This window comes from Dreissena polymorpha, chromosome 11, assembly GCF_020536995.1.
Source record: "Dreissena polymorpha isolate Duluth1 chromosome 11, UMN_Dpol_1.0, whole genome shotgun sequence".
In the NCBI taxonomy this organism is placed as follows: Eukaryota; Metazoa; Mollusca; class Bivalvia; order Myida; family Dreissenidae; genus Dreissena; species Dreissena polymorpha.
Genome location: NC_068365.1, coordinates 24,697,024 through 24,716,630, shown reverse-complemented (window position 1 = coordinate 24,716,630; position 19,607 = coordinate 24,697,024). Strand labels below are relative to the sequence as shown.

Here is a 19,607-nt window from a genome sequence, read left to right as displayed (position 1 = left end):
TGTGAACAGAGGCATGACTTATACAAACCGTGTATAAAATTTACCCTATCGATATAGATCCCAATATTAAATTTTTTTGTTATTGTGGTATCAAATGAGTTCAAAGAGTTGCGCCGAACATATGTATGCAATATTTCACGATTTATGCATTGCAAATTTAAAACCAGAGGCACGATTTGAAGTAACTATGTAAATACCCACTATCCCAGTCTTAAAACTATGTGTTTACACCACTGTAAAAAGCTATCTTGCTTTTAAAGACTATAAAAATGTGACCATAGGCGTGTAGCAGATTCTTTCCCCAGGGAAATGTTCTGAAAACAATTTGAAGATGATTTCTATCTACTGTAATTCATAACTAAATATCAGTATTGGATTATGGTTTCAGATCAGAAGATCAGAACATAATATCTTCTTTATTCATTTTGCTATTTATAGAAGAAATGTAACCGATGGGACGTGGCCAGTTTTGACCCATGTTTCGTGGTTTGAACAAACTTTACTGTAATTTACCTCGCTATGATTCTGCAAACTTTCTATGAAAGCGTTTGCGGTTCCAGACAACAATGTTTTATTTACTTGTTTATATACAACTTAACAATATAACATTCGATCCACAGAGCGAAGCAAATGTCGACCAGGAACATAGTATGAACTTTATCAAACATAGCTGAAGGATGTTCTATTCACTAAATATGAAAACACTCAACCTCGTTAAAGGTTTTTTAATTTAAATGCCCAAAACCTCTTTTTAATCTACGTAAGATAATAAAATCAACAAACCGGAACGATTCGAGCAATATTTATAGGCGACCACGCAGGGAACAGTATTTGACCTTTTTTTACATAATTTACTTATCATTATATGGACGAAAATATATAATAGTTTTCGGAACCACGGACACATGATTGAATGGAAGACTGATATCACGGTATCCCAATAGACCAACGCTTTGTGATAAATGTGAGCCCAAAAAAGTAATGTTGCCAAATGCGAGTACAAGCTCTTTAAAATAGCTCGAACATATTTCTACTGGCAACGTATGTAGGTGTGTCTCAGGTATGTATCACTTCAATATACAGAACAGAAGCAGTTAAATCCCCAAACAAATATATCTAGATTAAAGAAGCTTTTTTATAAATTATATCATAAACTCTCGAGTATTACTTTTAAAGAGAAGAAATAAACAGCAAATTATTTGCCGATGTATAGTCAAATCGAGTGCATTAAACATACCTGGTGTTTGAATGGTATATTATGTGATTTGGTCCAGTAACATAAAGCGGCACAAGCAACTTCCAAAGGTACCCATTCGTTTGCTAACACCGCCAAATCTGTATAGCTCAGTGATGCAACGATACAACGCGGCAAGTAATAGTTCAACTCGAAAAGGGGCTGAAGTCGGTCTATAACCGTATCTAGTGGACTAAATGAAAAATAAAGTATTACAAGTGTTCGTGTAATTTAATTTTATATATTGATATTTTAATATCATTTTTGTAACGGGAAACTGTCAACTTAGCACTTACATGCGCCATTCCGCTTTCGATTTAAATGCCTCGACAATGTTTGAAACCTCGGCGATACCCCACCATTTTGGTATTTCATCATCGTGTCCAAGGTCCATTTTGGGTTTCTCAAAAGGTGAGCACAATCCACACGCAAGATGAAGTAATGGTAGACAGTACATCCATGAGGGATCCTTGTGTGAACTATTCATGTTTATGAGACAAACTAAGGCTGCCTTTAGATCCCTGAAAGACATGTGTAAACACTTACATCGTTGTAATTGCACAACCTTACACACGTTCGTATTGTTTGTTAAACTGCTCTATTGAAACCAATTGGGTGCCGAATAAAACTATCTCGTATCTACCAATCTATAAACAAACCGGCACCATCTTGGACATTCTACTGCAGTTTTAATTTTATTTTTATCTTTGAATGGGAAACAATTTAAAATATATCGCTAGATTTTATTTAAAAGACACGGTGTGTTTAGTAAGAGGAAAACGTACACTATTAATTATTAATAAACCATGACGTTTCTTTACAATTGTAAGAAACTTTTACATGAACCAAACCTCCCGATATGCAAGGATTTAATGTGTTCACGTACTGAGTGTCCACATAGGTCAATTTGTATTGACTACTTGATTGGAGACCATTTCAAAGTATCTAATATTTATGAAAACGACCCCAATATTGAATTCCAAATTAAGATTTAATATATATGATTTATGTTTGTAATGGCTAAATTGTGTTTCGAGTTATTAGGCGGAATCCGTTGTTGTTGTTGTTTTTTGAGAAACCGAGACTTTGACCTTAACCTTTGGCATCCACATGCAACCCTAGCGATGTTAGTGTACTAGTTATCAATATATTTTCATTTCAATAGCTTAAATGTTTATTGACCAGAAACAATTGTTCTATATGTATTAAAGGAACCGCTATATGTGCACCCACTACCTCAAATGGAATCCCAAGTTAAGACTGGATAAAAGGTATACACGTATGCATATGAATAGCAATTACTAAATTTTCTTTTGGAAAAAATATAATATCTTGCTGTTCTAAAGTGACAGTGAACTTGACCTTGATTCGGACTTTACAATCCGAAGGGTTTGGGATCGATACAAGGTTTCTACATATAAAGTTTAATAAATATATGAAACTTGGAACCTATCAACTTGTAAATTTTGATATAAGTAATGACCCTTTTTTTTGACAAGTTGAAGGCTATGTACCAAACTTGGCCTATTTTGGTCATTTAAATACGGGTATCACATGTTTTAAGTTTTAATGAAATCCATCAAGCAAGTTCTTGCTCGATTCAATTGTTTTCTTAGTCCGAAATAATTGTTCGGATTAAAAAGCATATCATATTGTTTGTAACCAAGAATATTGAATAATCAAATTATAATTTGCAAGTATATTACTTACGCCTTATTGAAGAGGTCAAACACTCTAACCAATTGATCGCATCTATTGGCAGCATCTAACGTTGGAACTAACGATGCACACAACTGTTGCCATGCTTTCTCCGATAAAGCTATTTGAATGACCTCACACGCTCTTGCAATAACTAGTAATTGAATTATTCTTGTAGTCGCGTCTTGTTTAGAATGTACTATTCGCTCAACCAACTCTGATAAATGGTGTCCTGCGATCTAAAATTATGCACAATACGAGTATACACAGTTGTAAAATTAGAATGGGCGATTGAGCACATTTTAAAAGTATGCTGCTAAAGCATTGTCTGAATTTGCAGAATGTACAACTTGAACACATACTGTTTTTTCAACAAGTACAAATGAACATCAAAAGCGTTAATTAGACACTTCAATCTGATTCTACAGCTTCCTTTGGCTAGGATCCGCCATTTAATGTTTTATCAGTCGCCTAAATAAATTTTAAGATAACGAATATCTTCCTGTTATGAACGTTAAGCATGTAGTTTGTACTATTAAACAATAATGCGCTCGCGCTTCGTACTATTACCACTATTTTTGTGTGTTGATCCCGCACAACTTTTTTCCAATAATGAAATACTATATTTTTGTCTTAACTTAAAGTATTTGTTATTGAATGCAATTTGATACGTTTCTCCACGCCATTAGGACAACGAGTTAAAGTCATTTCGCACCAAACGAACCTTAATATATCATCGTGCACCACTAACATATTGATGTATACTGCACATGCTGTCCAAAACATAAGTTCAGAAGTATGATCATATCAGAATACAAACTCAAGACACCTCAATAGGAAGTTTACTCATTGTCAAATCGTTATCAAAAGTGTGAATGCATACACCGGTAAACATTGTGTATTCAGTAAGATACATTGTCTTGCTAAATATTGCTAAATACCTCATTCTTCAACAGTTCTTCACTTATATAGACTCTTAAGTCTGAGTAATAGACTTTTCGAAGTCCATTCATGATCATTTGTAAATGTTCTACTGACTCTTTTAACTTGAATCTATCAAAATGACCGGTTAGCGGTTGTTGAAAGATTTCGGGGATAAACCATATGAAGTAGTCCTGCGCTGTTGATTTGAATTCTTTGCTTTCGACGAACACTCCCTTCACTGATGAAAGGATCCTTTTACTTAAAGCTTTGCTTGGGTGGATAATGCCGTCATGTTGCTGCCATACGTCTGAAAATATTGCGCGTTCAAATAATTATATTTATAAATACAAAAACGTACTAAATTTGTAAAACGATAGCTTTTAATATTAACTAACGATTTTAACCACAAATATATTACTTACTTCGTGTGCCTGATATTTTTTTATCCACATACAATTTTCTGTTTAATTCGGTCTGACTGCTGCGATTTTCGTAATTTTCCCAGACGACATTATTTTTAATTGGGATTTGCGTTGGTACAAAACAATATTTGTAATACATATCTCCACGTTGGAGAAGACTACGGAGTATAACTGTTTCAAATTGGTATTCACAGAAGTGTTCATCATCTCTGGAATTATAGAGGCAAATATGTATCTGTTAATCATGTTCAGGTTGAAACATACCGTGATTCACCATATTGATAGTAGTTGCTCCTGTTTGACTAGTCGGACTAGCTGAAGCATACATTTATTCATACTCTCTCACTTAACCAATTAACAGACAAAGAAATGGCAGTGTCATTCGGATCCGTATATCATCACTTAAATATACTAAATAAAGTCAACCTCCGACATAATCCTCCCGATACAGGCAAAATAATCCAAATACATGTTGATTATTCCCTGAAATTGAAATTTAAGGTCGTATCATTTAAAACGCCTAACATGGCACATTAAACACAGATTGATCAACATGTTTTCTCAACAAGGTGAGGGCAGCTATTTAAAATAACCTTTTAACAAATTAAGTTACATTTTGAAAATATTTTATCATGTCCACAGTTTGGTTCTTTACATTAAACTATAACTTTGACCTTCGATGTAGAGACATGTGCCGTGTGGGTAAAACGGCGTAACCAAAATGGTTGGCATGTGTGGGGCGTTACTTTCATTTTGTTTGATAAGATTACATTCTACAAAAACTGAAAGACACTATTATTAAAATATTGCCCTTAATATGATAACTTTACAATTTATCTAAGGATAAAAAGCTTGCATGTGATACGCTGGATCCTCGTGCGAACATTTTTTAAATTTATTGTTGAACTGAGAACCTGTTGAATTGTGAAGAACTGTCTGAATAAGCAACATCGTACACAAACGATGAACTAGGAATCAACGTGTATGCTATGGACCTTTTAGCAATAAAATGAGTCCTACGAGCGACACTACGTCTCCACATTGAGAACGTGCGTAGTATTTAATGGTAAAACTACACGACGAATTTACAGTCCGAACAAGCTATATTATACCACACTTTGAGTTATGATCACGATGTGTTGAATTTGTCTTTGAACAACCGTGTTTCTTACTCGTCTCCACACGATTGAAATGTGTGTTATTATATTTAATTTGCAAAAGGGTTGATACAGCAAACGTTTCTATCATAAATAAAGTGTTTATATATCAATAAAAAAAACAATTGTAGATGAAATAAAAGGTAAGAGTGAAAATCGATCGTAAAATCAAATATGAGTTATATATAATTTATTATTTAACACAAAATCGTTTTGTTTGGAAGTATTCATTATTTGTAAGGGCTTTAACAAAATGACGTAAACAGGTTATCAATTTACATAATAAACACAATTAAAGAATGAACCATGAATGTCTATAGGTCGACCAAACTAATTATGCCTTCCTTAAAATGTCCACTGTAAATTAGAATTGACAGAGCCTAGTTTTGTGTGCATATATTATGTCGTCCAAGTAGTACAATTATAGCGTACCGTTATCAGAGTGTAGGATCACGTGACCTTGTGGGGTTCCCCCTTTTAACTTTATTCAATGTCAACACGACAGTAAGTGGTGCGTAATTAATTTCAAATACTTTTTTAAAACATTTTTTTGAGAATTTCAACTAGTGCATAAAATACAGATGTTTATGCTGCTTACGGCAATGTGAAATACATAAGATTAACTTTATTTAATAATGCAGTGTTCTTGTTCAAAATTCGATTTATACTACATGGTTATGCTTCACGCAACGTGAAATTTTGTCCCCGATTTCAGACGTATTCTATGATACATTCTTATACGTTTAGACATCGACAGAGACTGTAAGAAAAAAGGTTTTTTATTCACTAAAGATTTTGCAAATGTATTTCAACAACTTGAGCTATTTGAAAAAAAAACAAAAACAGTTCTTAACGGTGTGATTACATTTTGTCAAGCCCGTGTTTAAACCCTTGAAAACCCCGTTGATTCTGCACCCTGGTTATGTTGGTGCAACAATAACATTTTGAGGTAATTTTTTTCAAATTTACAACGACACGGGCTTAAACGACAGATTCCAATAAGAACGAATTACCTAGCAAAACACGAACGGGGTACGGGATTAAGTTTTTGATATTGAACTGTATCGTTGTACTAAACCAGGAAAACAGCCATGTTCTCATTCTTTATTGATGCATATTTATGTATTGATTGTTAAGAAACTGAATAAAGAATATGTGGTTTATTAAATAATGTAATAAGCAATATGTGTTTATCACGTCTTCCGGAATCTACAATGTGATTGGAAATTGTTTTAAGCATACTAATAAATATAGATTTGCGATCCGCATGGTGCTGAAATCAAAAACAATTGCTTATGACGATACTCTGGATTGAATCGAGGACAAAGGTAAGCTTTTAAATGCATTTCTTTCTAATCATTTTTAAAAACATGCCATATTAATATTAGCCGACCGTACTACTTCAACAAGTACATAATTTACGGAAATTAGTTAGTGTAACTTCATTGCAAAAAGGTTTGTCAGCAACACTACCGCTTATTTTTACAATGTCAATCTTATTCGCCATTTTTTCATTATAGATACTACTCCTTTAAAACCTCTTCGAGGAAAGGGCAACATTTTAGTGATGTCCATTCTTTGATTGGATCTGTTTTCAATGTTCCCTGAAAGTTCACGACATGACATACCTTACTTTAAACGTTTTATTCGATATGCTACTCCAGCCCCCTAAATCCGGATTTCTAAATCGTATGAATAGTGTTTTCTCGGGGTTCATCATTGCGTCAGCATGGACTAGAGCGTGAAAAACGACTTTGATTTTTGATGTAATTGCTTCTGGAGACGATGCGTGGGTCGTTGTTGGGTTCTTGGAATCGGTTTTGCTTGCATCAGAAGTAACAGTTGATGGTTCGATATTCTGAATAGCGCTTGCACTAATGTTTAAAAATAATTTCAATATCAACCAAATCAAAATATGCACGTTATATGGTCTAGAATTACTATTTTGTCGTGATTAACGTACACATGATTCACAATAAGTCACTTATAGAAATGATGAATGCAACAAAAAAATACTTGGGAAACTATAATACACGTTGTAAAATGTATATAAACGTCTACATTGATTAAAGTCGAGTTACGAATTCAAACATTATTTTATGTGGGATAGTCAGACAGGCATGTGCAAATGATACTGTATCAAGAGAATGAATAGGATATGTGTTGGATTCGATCATTTGTTATGATCACGAGTGAAATAAAATCGATATTCCATCGAATCCAACAAATTTTCGTTTTATTTTATGCTTTTTTCACCGTTTATTTACATTGTAAAAGAGTTTAATTGGATAATATCGCTGGATTTATGACGTCATTTCGTCGAAAAAATGACGTCATTTCACAGTAAAACAGTTTAAAATATCGATATTTTTCAATGTTATTTTCACTGTAAAAAACAATGAAATATCAGTTTTATTTCACTGATATTTCTCTATAAACCACATTTAAGCATCAAATAAATCAATAAATTCGAAGTCGTTTTATAAATTAAGACGTAATAAAAAATAATAATGAACTGGATTATAAAGTACTATAAAATCACGACAGGAAGCATTAAAAAAAAATTACCGTGTTCTATCTCAAAACTTTTCTTTTAATGGATTGAATGGAAAACTAACACAAAACGTAATCTTACTTTGTGTTTTGCTCTGTGTCTTCCTTCTGGCTTAATATCTGAAATAATGGTAAATCGATCAATATTAGACATTTAAGTAAAGCGAATGTTTGTTCTCTTCCGATGATTTATCTATAAAGACCTTGCCATCGTTTGTTATCGTCGTAAAATGTTGCATATTTCACTTGATCATGTTTTCTTTGCTGATTATCAGTATCAATCATTTTTAATGTGTATTGTTGTTTTTTATTAGATATGTAACTTGTACTTCGCATGTTCACTACAAAACTTGTATAAGGATCTGGTAATAAATCCCGTTTTTGTTTAGAATTATAGTAGAAAACGATACATTTAAAATATAAAATAATCATTGATTTTATTACAAGACGCAGACAATGTTTAAAACAATATGGTAGCCTTTGAAGGACACACGACAGATGATCTTGCTCCTCTATGTTAGTTCTTTAGGAGGAAATTGTTTTACCTGTTCTAGTAGGGTTTGTTGATTGCGATCTTTGGCATCGGCATTGTCAGTATATTCAGATCTGTGAGCATCTAGCCTTGGAGAACCGTTCGTGGATGAACTGTCTGCTAGTAAGAAAACATGCGTTAATTTACTCGAAATATTTCACAGTTCAAAATCTGGCGGCCGTGCTGAACATTGCGAATCTTCTACAAGTTTATATAACACTTTCTATATAGTGAAATCGTTCTCATGATATTTAATAGTATATTTACTACTTTTTAGTTTAGTTTAGTAGTAAATATGTTCATATGAACAGCAAAAAGACTACGAGAAAGAGATGGAAGTCAAGTAAATAACAGAAATCTATATTTACCTCCGTTGGTCGTATCTTCTCCGCATTTATCGTCGAACACACTCGTTTGTGTCCCACATGCCTTACAGACATGATTTTCAACATTTAAAACAGCTCCGCATATGGTCCCATTTTTCAGTTTGACAGAGCATTTTGCATTGCGTATGTTTTTACCCACGTCAGTAAGGGGCATTGTCTGTGTGCCGCATTTCGGGCAATTTGGTTCTTCACTTTCAACCCCACAACCCGGATTGGTACACTTCATTGTATTTAATTACATCATCTACTGATAAACATACAATACATATAATTACATGCATATGATTTAATATTGCCGAAAAATAAAACACACACACACACACTCACACACGTTATATCACGCGCGCACTAGACGTAATTATGTCAAAACACAAGGCTGAGCTTTGGCCTAACACAGACGTTAGATACAACGGTAGGTTATCAGTATTTAGTTATTAAATTAATAATTAAATAATATAGTATGTAATTTGAAGAGAGTACATGTCTTTATAATAATTGTAGTAGGAAATCGATATTAAAACAATCGTACACCGAAAAAATGTCAATGTAGAATTGCGCCGGTGAGTCATCGACAAATGGTAAAAGCTTTATTTAAGCAGGGAAAGTCTGTATAAGGTATAAAACATCGTCCACCTTTGTACACATGTAAACAGGATAGAACATGTTATTCGTATACATTTTTGAAGTGGTACAGATTATGCATTACGTCCTAATACTTGAGAGTTAAAAAATGTCGCACTTGTAAAATGTATCCAATCATATTGATACAAAGTATAACTTTCAATATACAAAATAGATTGGTAACCTTATATTGGAGTTGACAACGATCTCGGAATTATAAAATATATGAACGAACGTGTAAAATAAAATTCGATCACGATTTCGTTATTTGTTTTAAAAAAAACAACTTAATGTCTTAAAGAAAATGCCACATGAACAAACATTCCCATACTTGTATGCCAAAATTGGAATTAATCATTAAAACTAATTAATTAAATTAAGTCGCCATCGCCACGACTAAAGCCGGCGGGTGAAAGAGACTGTATGAATACTCTGATTATATTATAATGATTAAATAACTTCTTACTTATAAAAGAGAATAGCTTCATACGTCTCAAACGTTTAAAACAAGATATACGTGCATTAAATGTTGATTAAGTGTGATCACTTATTTTTCATACCTCCACGTTGATATCGAGACGATTAAAAGGAGCTTGATATAATGTTTTGTATCACGTTTAAAGTGAGACTGCACGATTTTTATATGTGTTAAATTGTGATATATTGATAAAAAAAATATGTTACAATCACACAAAATATGCAAGAAATATTATACATTGAAGACGAATTTCATAACATGCAGCAAAGACATATTAGCGCCCCGAGCCGATTGTGACGAAGATATTTTGTACATTGTTTCTTGAATAACCGAAGCATTCGTCTTTTTATTAGGATCGGAGTAAGTGATCATGTGTCGTATGAATAGATATCGTTGCAGGAAATTAAAATGATCCGTAAAACTAAATTTAGATTCACATCGTACATGCATGATTTACATGCTGGCGAATTCGACTGTACAGACATTTTCGATTTCAGAATTAAATATCTGGCTTATTTCGCATTTTTCGACACATGTTCTTCTTAACTTCTTTAATTTATATTTAAATATATGTATAATAAGTTTTTTACACATTTTATATAAATTCATAAATATTTAACAAAATCGTGCAGTCTTACTTTAATTGCGTGTATATTAGTTAAATTTACGAGACATGTTACTCGGAATAAACGACAAATTAATGATATATATCAATCAGATTCAACAAAACAAACAATTAGAAACCAAGTTGTAATATCTATATTAGACCTTGACATTATTACATTAACCTTTGATAGCGCAGCACCAACTTGCTTTCATTAGACATCCTTTTAAAGGTATGTTAAATTCCAAATTAAATAACTGTAGGTAAAATAGAAATTCGGACGGACTTGCTAGGAGCAAATATATCCCCTCCCCAATACTTGGTATAACCATTCGTATCTTTGTTACTTGTGAATTTTCAATTCTAATTGTTGTGTTGTTATTTGAAAGATTTCAACACATGCGTACATGTATGTATCTTTTACTAATAGCGCTTACGTCGTTGAACACTCGCCAAATTAAGCTATGATTGTAAATACATGTATATGATATATTCGCTATATGCTTGACACTGATATAAACGAATTTGTAAAAAATAATTATATTAAACCAAGTAATTGCTAAATTATATTTAATTAAAACTCCATGAAAGGATTCGAAGTCACGACGATGACAAAGACAAACAACAATAGTTTACGTAACATACTCACGTAAACACGTAAACATGCAAAGGGTCGGAAACAATTTCCCATATTTTTTAATGATTTTTTAAGTATTATTGTGTTTTATTTTAAGTAAGTAGCGATGTTATGACATATTCACAAACAGTGATGAAGATACAAAGCATTAATCGAGCGATAAATTGATTGATACAAAGTGATAAACAAGTTTTAGTTAAAGGAAATATTTTGCACTGCTGCAAACACGGCGTAATACTAACTCCAAAATACTTAGGTTCTTTAAGGGTGACCATAAGATCTGACATGCATATGCATCTGTGAATTTCGATTAAAATTGAATGTAAACAATTTTAAATACTATCAATACGGTGATCGGAATATAGAAAAGTATTTATCATTTATATGTTTTATATATTATATTTGAATGTGAGATAAAAATAGATAAACTCTCACCAAGGATCGGGAGTATTTACTTTAAGCGGCATTTCTCCTCAAAATGTTCCGCAAATGTCTTACGTGCTAAATTGTAATATCTGTCAGTGACATAAATAATAAGTTCGACTCATTCGTATTATCAGACAGTGGTACATTTACTGTTTTATCTCTTGACAAATGTGTTAGCAACTTAAATTTGCACGAGTTGTTTAATAAACGACCAAACAAATAGATAAATCTTATGACTAGATATTTGGTCGATATGAATATAATTAAGCTGAAAATGATAATCCTGTCAACGCGTTGCATTGTCAATTTTATATCTTACAAGAACAAGTTAGTGACACGAATCTTAATATAAACTTCCGGTACAAAAGCCCAATACACACTCAAAATCCAAAATATTTCGTAAAATATTTTGTAAAATGATGTTAACCCATAAAAAATCAACGTTCCTAATAGCAAATGCCAAAATTTCAACGCTAGATGATGTATGTTAACATAGATTTAACGAGATACAAAATGCTCGTTTTCATTTTTTATTTCAATTTTCGGGCATCGTCGCCGGAAATTCAAATGGAATATATTGTCACACAAAAAGTAAAAAACGAGCACTTTGTATCTCGTCAAATCAATGTTATCAGACCACATCTAGCGTTAAAATTGTGGGTATTGATATAAGGAATACTGATTTTGTGTGTGCTAACTTTATTTTACGAAATATTTTATCGCTGATTTAGAGTGTTAATGGGGCTTTCAATAATTAACGGATTCGATATAGTTTTTTTGCATATCATTATGTTTATGAACTTAAAGTGAAAACAACATCGTGAAAAATGAGAATAACTGTAAGAATAAAATATTTCGTTACATATATAGATCATCGGCAGTAATTAACAATAATAACATGTAGCCGCTAGTATTGGCTGAAAAAGTAAAAGCATCTGTATTCTCAATATCATATATTATTCTATTAAAAGTTTGACTTTCAAGTTTTGCAACCATTGTTAAATCTATTTTCTTAACATGCTTGATGTATGCACAAATGCTGACTACCGGTACTGGCCGACAAACAAACGGACAAAGAAAGGTCCTTACTTATTATAATGGGTGTTGTTATTTTTGTCAACAAACGTGGTCATACAGTTTTATCAAATTATTCTGCAACTGCATGGTTTCAAAGTTTAGGTTTGATACATTTAAATACGGGGTAGTTATAGGTTGGTTTCCGAAAATAATGTTCCTATGAGAGATTGTTGTACACAGAAATTACTCATTTCAAAAAACCTATATGAAATACTAGGTGTCATGTAAATACTTGAAGCAATATCTGGAGCTTATTTTCACTATCCATAAACATATTCGGTGCATTAGTATACAATAATGAATAAATAATAGATACTACATTACAAGGGAGACGAGTTAACTCTGGGTTGATCTAATAAAATGTTCGTTATGATACCAGAGTAGAGTCAGCACTATACAAAAGTCAATGAAGTTCTCTATGTGTATCACATTTTAATCTTTGTAAATGTAAAATGAAAACATAAATAACCATTGTGTTTTCGAAGGATCAGGATATCATGTTATGCATAGTCAAAGCTTACTCTAAATGATTCTTATTTCACATTTGACAAGTCTCACACAATTTGAAATGTAATAACATGAATGCCTTTTTGAACTTTTTTACAAAATAAATTCGTTTTATAGACGTAACATAAGTGTGCATATTATCTTCTGTGTAATCCGTGGCCCGAACGTGCTCACCTGAGTAAGAGCGAGACCACGTAGCTTTAAGATTAATTTTTAATGTATTTTAGTTATTTTATAAATCTTTTTGTAAAAGTCTTCATAAATTATGTGATTCCGATTAACTTTTACGATCATTTTCGGAGGACTAAACGCGTATTGACGATAATGATGACAACAATCAGCAGTGTTTCGGTTTTTACATAGTTGACAACTTTTTATGTTCATTCATTAAGTAGAACATGTAATTTGTTGACCTACTTTAAACTGAAGACTTAATTGCTTGTTTACATCGTATATATACAACTCATATCCCTGTTTATTATTCATTATAAGGATAGGCCGCGTTTAACATATCTGAATTTTAAGTGACTTTAGAGTCATGTGTTGCTCACTGGAAAGTGAAATATGCTGAAATCTAGAGCACATGCATAATATATGTTTTGGTTATGTTTGACTGCTTTCAAATTAACCTATCACACACACACATAAAATGGCGCAAATAGTATGGGCAATACTTTAATTTCAAATCTGCATAATACTCATTCGCATACTGATATTTATTTTAATCGTCGAAAAGTTCACCTTTCAAGCTTTCATTGGTACACAATCTAGCTCAAAACTGATAACGCCAAACAAAACAAATACATCGTTGGCCGGGGTGGTGAGATATATATTTATGTATTGCCCAAGGTCGGGGGAGAGATAACAGTCTAGGTCGAACTCGATTATGGGAACAAGGGAAAACATAAAACTATGTTTGAATGGAAACTGGGCATTTATTATAAATGCCATAAACTGACAAATACATGATTACGTAATACATAATCAAAGCAAACATATTATAAATGTTTTCCCTAATGTACATAACTGGGAGGCAAAAAACCGCCGACCCAAAGACTAGAATCATACATGTATTCAATCAAAATTGGCAACTTTGAAGACTAGAATGGCATAATTACAAATCAAATAAAACAATAGAACTAAAAAGGCTATAATGTAAAGCAAAGTAAAGCATTTAACTATCTTGCAACTGTGTAAAACACATATAACTAAATTAGCTAGAATGTAAGCATGATAAACTAAAAGGAGGAGGCATGGGAGGAGGTGGATTTTAAATCAGTGAAAATTGACGTGAAACTACTCACGTCCAAAATTATGCAAAGACTGGCTTCTCGAAAGTTCCAAAACTGCTAGTCTATCAAAGCTTATTCTAACAGCTTTTTAAATGTCAAACATCTATTCATGAACTCAATTTGCTGCAGTATAAACAATAGCATGGTAAAATTAATGCTCTTTCAACAGAGTGTGTTAATGTAAACAATCCGGCAACTCAATGTTTTTATAAACTTTATGGTTAAATGCAATTTCCCTTCAGAACATTCCCGGCTAATATAAATTAGAGAGTGGGGAGGTCAATGACATAAAAAAAATTATGTTGGCATAAAATGTTATATATAGTAGTGCAATGTCACCTGGTTGTGTTTGTCATATGGGATTCGCACCATAAAAAATAAGTATCGCGTACAATAGCGTGTTTTTATTCGCTATTTGTTATGTTGATGAAAAACTCAACACGTTACAATTATTTATTATTTTATTATTTACAATTATTTGCTGAAAACGTGTTAACAGCTGCGCTATGCAATTTCGTGCGCGGTAATATGACCGTGGCTTCTAAAGAATGACAGAGTATACCACATGACCCATATTTAACTTAGATATTTTCGAAAGAAACATTCCGATAAAGTTACATCCAGTTAATACACATAGTAAAAATAGAGGTTAGAGTTGTTACAAACTAAATGTTGACGACGGACCCAGACTCATGCAGACTGATAACAGTAGCTCACATTGAGCTGTAACTCATAACAATTAACGTGACGATATTTATTAAATTTTAAATAAAATTAACTTGAAAATATTGGGTACATTTATTGATTAAATCGTACGCAAAATGTAGGAGTTGCGCACAGAAGCTTTTTATGTTCAACAAAGAGAAATAAAACTTGTTTATAATCTTTCAATTTTGAAACCTGGATAACATGCACTGTATATTAATAAATAATTATTCAGTAAAAGTTTGAAACATTAGCCTACAACGTCCTGTGCTTAAATAAAACATCATGCAGTGTTGTTGTTTGTTTTTTCAACATCTCAGGAATTGCGCCGAGCCCTTTGGATTGGGAAAAATCACATAGTTTTGACTAAGTTGAGAAATTTTTGTTTTTTTGCTAACAAATACTGGAAATACGTGTGGGAATACGTGTTTTTAATATTATGTTTAATAAGATTCAGTCCGAATAGTTTCATTGGGAAATTAACAAATCGTTGCATTTTGCAAATATAAAATAAAACTATTTATTTGCAAGCTTAATTGGGAATTTAAGGCATTTTTATGGAAATATATATATACTTTTTCACATTGGGAATGGACAAGAATAACGGCCATGAATATGACAAAACAAAACACACACATTTATTCGTAATTATCTGTTTATGTTGCGGCTGACAGATCAAAATGTCAGTCGAAAGTGTATCACAGCTGTTTCGTTTATAATCTTCCATAGCAGAGTTGGCATTCACTTATATTATTATATTATTCATATACCGATTCAATTAAATTCAAATATTTTATTTAAGTCTCAATCCCGCGGTGAAATTGTTTAAATCATTGATGAAATTCACTCGAAGCTATGTTTGTAATTAAAATACTTATTCTACTTAAAACGTTACATATTTCGATGAATGACACTTATTTAATAACAACATCGCCCTTTCATATCGTACAATCAACAATTATTGCGTGGTTTGCATCTTTTTCGTAAACACTACAATTGCATTACGCCTCATAGTTAATTTAAAAAATCACAAAAGAGTGATTTTGTTACAGGCATTTTTCAATCAGTTTAGTAGCTGTTGACACATGGTTGTTTTTTTCTAACTTCAATATAACGCAAAACAAATTAATTGCATTCAAGCTAGACACTTAATGCGCATCAAAGAAAATTGTTGAAATATTCTCCGAATGTTCAATAATGTTTTAACATCCAATGCGTTGAAATGAAGCTGTTGATCCTATGCGTGAATAGGTAATGAATAAAATGAAAAATAAACAATATAACTTGATTATACTGACTTTTGTTGAACAATTTTAACCGACGCTGACATTTTCAGTTATATTCATCATATTTTGATCACGTGATTCCCCCAATTGAAACATCAATACATCACTTACTTAAATACAGAAATTGACTGTGTCGTTGTAATGGGTGGCTATTGAACCTGTCATTGTTTTTGTTGGTGTTGTTGCTGGTGTTGTTGCTGGTGTTGTTGCTGGTGTTGTTGCTGGTGGTGGTGGCGGCGGTGGTGGTGGTGGTGGTGGTGGTGGTGGTGGTGGTGGTGGTGTTGGTGGTGGTTGTGGTGGTGGTGGTGGTGGTGGTGGAGGTGGTGGTGGTGGTGGTGGCGGTGGCGGTGGAGGCGGTGGCGGTGGCGGTGGCGGTGGTGGTGGTGGTGGTGGTGGTGGTGGTGGTGGTGGTGGTGGTGGTGGTGATGGTGGTGGTGGTGGTGGTGGTGGTGGTGGTGGTGGTGGTGGTGGCGGCGGCGGCGGCGGCGGTGGCGGTGGCGGTGGTTGTGGTGGTGGTGGTGGTGGTGGTGGTGGTGGTGGTGGTGGTGGTGGTGGTGCTGGTGGTGGTGGTGCTGGTGGTGGTGGTGCTGGTGGTGGTTGTGCTGGTGGTGGTGGTGCTGGTGGTGGTGGTGGTGCTGGTGGTGGTGGTGGTGGTGGTGGTGGTGGTGGTGGTGGTGGTGGTGGTGGTGGTGTTCAACCCTACGCATCACAACATTTAGTCGTTTTCTTTTTGCTTTTAAAAACAATAAATATTAAAACTTTATTAAAACACTGACACGTTGTAAAAGACAATCAAAATACGTTGACCTTGTAAAACACTGCTTGCTCCAGATGTGTGCGTTTTATCTACTGAACCCGTGAAACATCATCGTCGTGAATGATTACATAAATTGGGTGAACGAGATAAATACGAACGGTCTGCAAACAGACTTTGCATAGAAAATGACCTAATTTAACATGCGAGTGTCTGGTGATAAGATGTACATAGTATTTATCAGGCCGACAAAATGGTATGTCAGGTACACGTGAAAATATGGCGGCATCATGATTAAAATATATCAACCTTGACTTAGCCACTGAAATTAACTTTAACTAAAACTTTTCATTCACGTTTCAATACTTATATTTGTTGTCTTATTCTAATCTTGACCAGTTTGACCAGTTTGGGCCTGATACACGGTGCCCTATAGTTAGTTTTATAATAGTATCATTTTTTTACTACTGTACAATCAATGCTAAATAAATTGTATCCAAAGGTATAAAATAAATATCATTTATTTACAATAATTATAATTGTTCATTTTTGGGGGGTTTAGAAAAATTGATTAGTATGGTGGCTAAAACGAATATTGAACGTAGAGATTAAGTCAAATTGTTATAAATATATATGTACATGTAAATACATGGATAGTTTTCAAGCATTACCCTTGGTTATCGCAAGGGTGTACTTTATTTCTCAGTTCTTTCAACGCGTCGTATTGATACCCTAATCAGCGTCCTGTGCACTTCACTAATAAAAAATAAAGCCAAATTTGGAAGTGCCATTTTCAGGGTTCGACGAGATGCGTTGAGTTCTCTTGATGACAATACCGCGAGTACCGATTGTAGAAAGTTGGCGCAGTTAATCAGAAACTCTGAGTAGAGTTCTAAAGGCATCAAGTCTGCTATGACGTCATCGATCATACCCATAAGGTACAACACCAGTGCAATTCATACAATTTAACAATGCAGTCTGTATGGCATGATATTATGTCTTAAATTACATTTTTATGATGGTATGACTTAAATTTAAACAAAAAAGAAGTTATTGATTAAATTGAAATCAAAATAAACAAGTGATTCATTTATTTTAGAGTACCTTTACTTATGTAATTAATGCCATGTTATGGTAAATATATCGTGAGTGCATGAGATTGTGGTCTTTAATTGAAAACAACCTTATTTTTGACTTAAACTAAATATTTGACATGTTTGTTTGATAAACTGATTAATTATGTTGGTTGTTTACACTATCTTCGGATTCCATTGGAATCTAAAATAGTTTTAACAATAACTTTTAAGGCATCTTATTTTTAAGAACATCCAGGTTAATTTCAAATAATCTATTCATTCTGTCATGCATAACCCTGCACTTCGACTTCATTTTGTAATGTTGCTTTAAAATCATGTATTGCTAATCGGTTGAATATCACAAGCAAATTTGGAAAGTACGTAATGCACCAACGTCACGGTACATATTATACGAATTTTTTACTAGAGAAACGTAGTAATTTGCAGAAGGATAAGTTATGAATAAAAAATTTGAACGTGCGTGTTGTTTTTCAGCATAACTCATTTCGATTGTAACTTTTGAGAATGCTCTTTTAAAGAAACAAGCACGTTGTTTAAAATAGCGCAATACACGATAAAAGCACAAAATATATTTATAACATTATAAAGAACACAAGTACATTACCTTTAGAGACGATTTCTGCTTTACCTTTCGTCCACGTCGTGTCCGTTTTAATGAAATGATAATTTGTCTTCCGCATAGATAAGTTAAAGCTGTGAACGGAACAACACAGGAATGCGCATTACGATTATGAATTGCAATTTTTATCTTAGCTACATACACTTGGTCAGGTAGCTGAAATGCACGTAGTATATTAAACAAAATGGTGAGTAATTACAATAAAACTATAGATTTAACGTTAATGTTTTATTTATTTATTTACAACACAATTTAAAACGTTTAAATTTCATACACAAAATGATTGCACTTTCAATACACCGTAAGGTACATTCATTTTTTTTAAACCTTGTGTACCAATTAATAACAATACATAGCTATTTTAGTGGCATATATTTTGCTTATCGTTAAGGACATATATTACATACAAACATAAGAAACTTAAAGATACAGTTCATAGTATACTAGACCACCTTGCAGAGCAAGACAATAGCCTTCGATTATAAGATGCTCTTTTTACAGAGGCTAAAGTTTACAACACTAATAAGACATTATGGTAGGATAATTTATATACCGCTTGCTTATTGGGTCTTTGCTGCCGCTCCTAACATTGAAATTT

At 33.1% G+C, this 19,607-nt stretch overlaps 1 protein-coding gene across 1 annotated transcript in view; it reads right to left on the bottom strand.

Annotated features, from left to right (window-relative positions):
* Positions 1-19,607, bottom strand: part of LOC127849702 (uncharacterized) — a 30,901-nt gene that overhangs the window by 1,020 nt on the left and 10,274 nt on the right. The window contains exons 5-8 of the mRNA XM_052382447.1: positions 8,534-8,640; positions 2,945-3,171; positions 1,531-1,755; positions 1,238-1,427 (exon numbers count right to left, since the gene is read on the bottom strand). Of these exons, the coding sequence (XP_052238407.1) occupies positions 1,238-1,427; positions 1,531-1,755; positions 2,945-3,171; positions 8,534-8,640 (749 nt within the window). The remainder of the gene's footprint in view (positions 1-1,237; positions 1,428-1,530; positions 1,756-2,944; positions 3,172-8,533; positions 8,641-19,607) is intronic.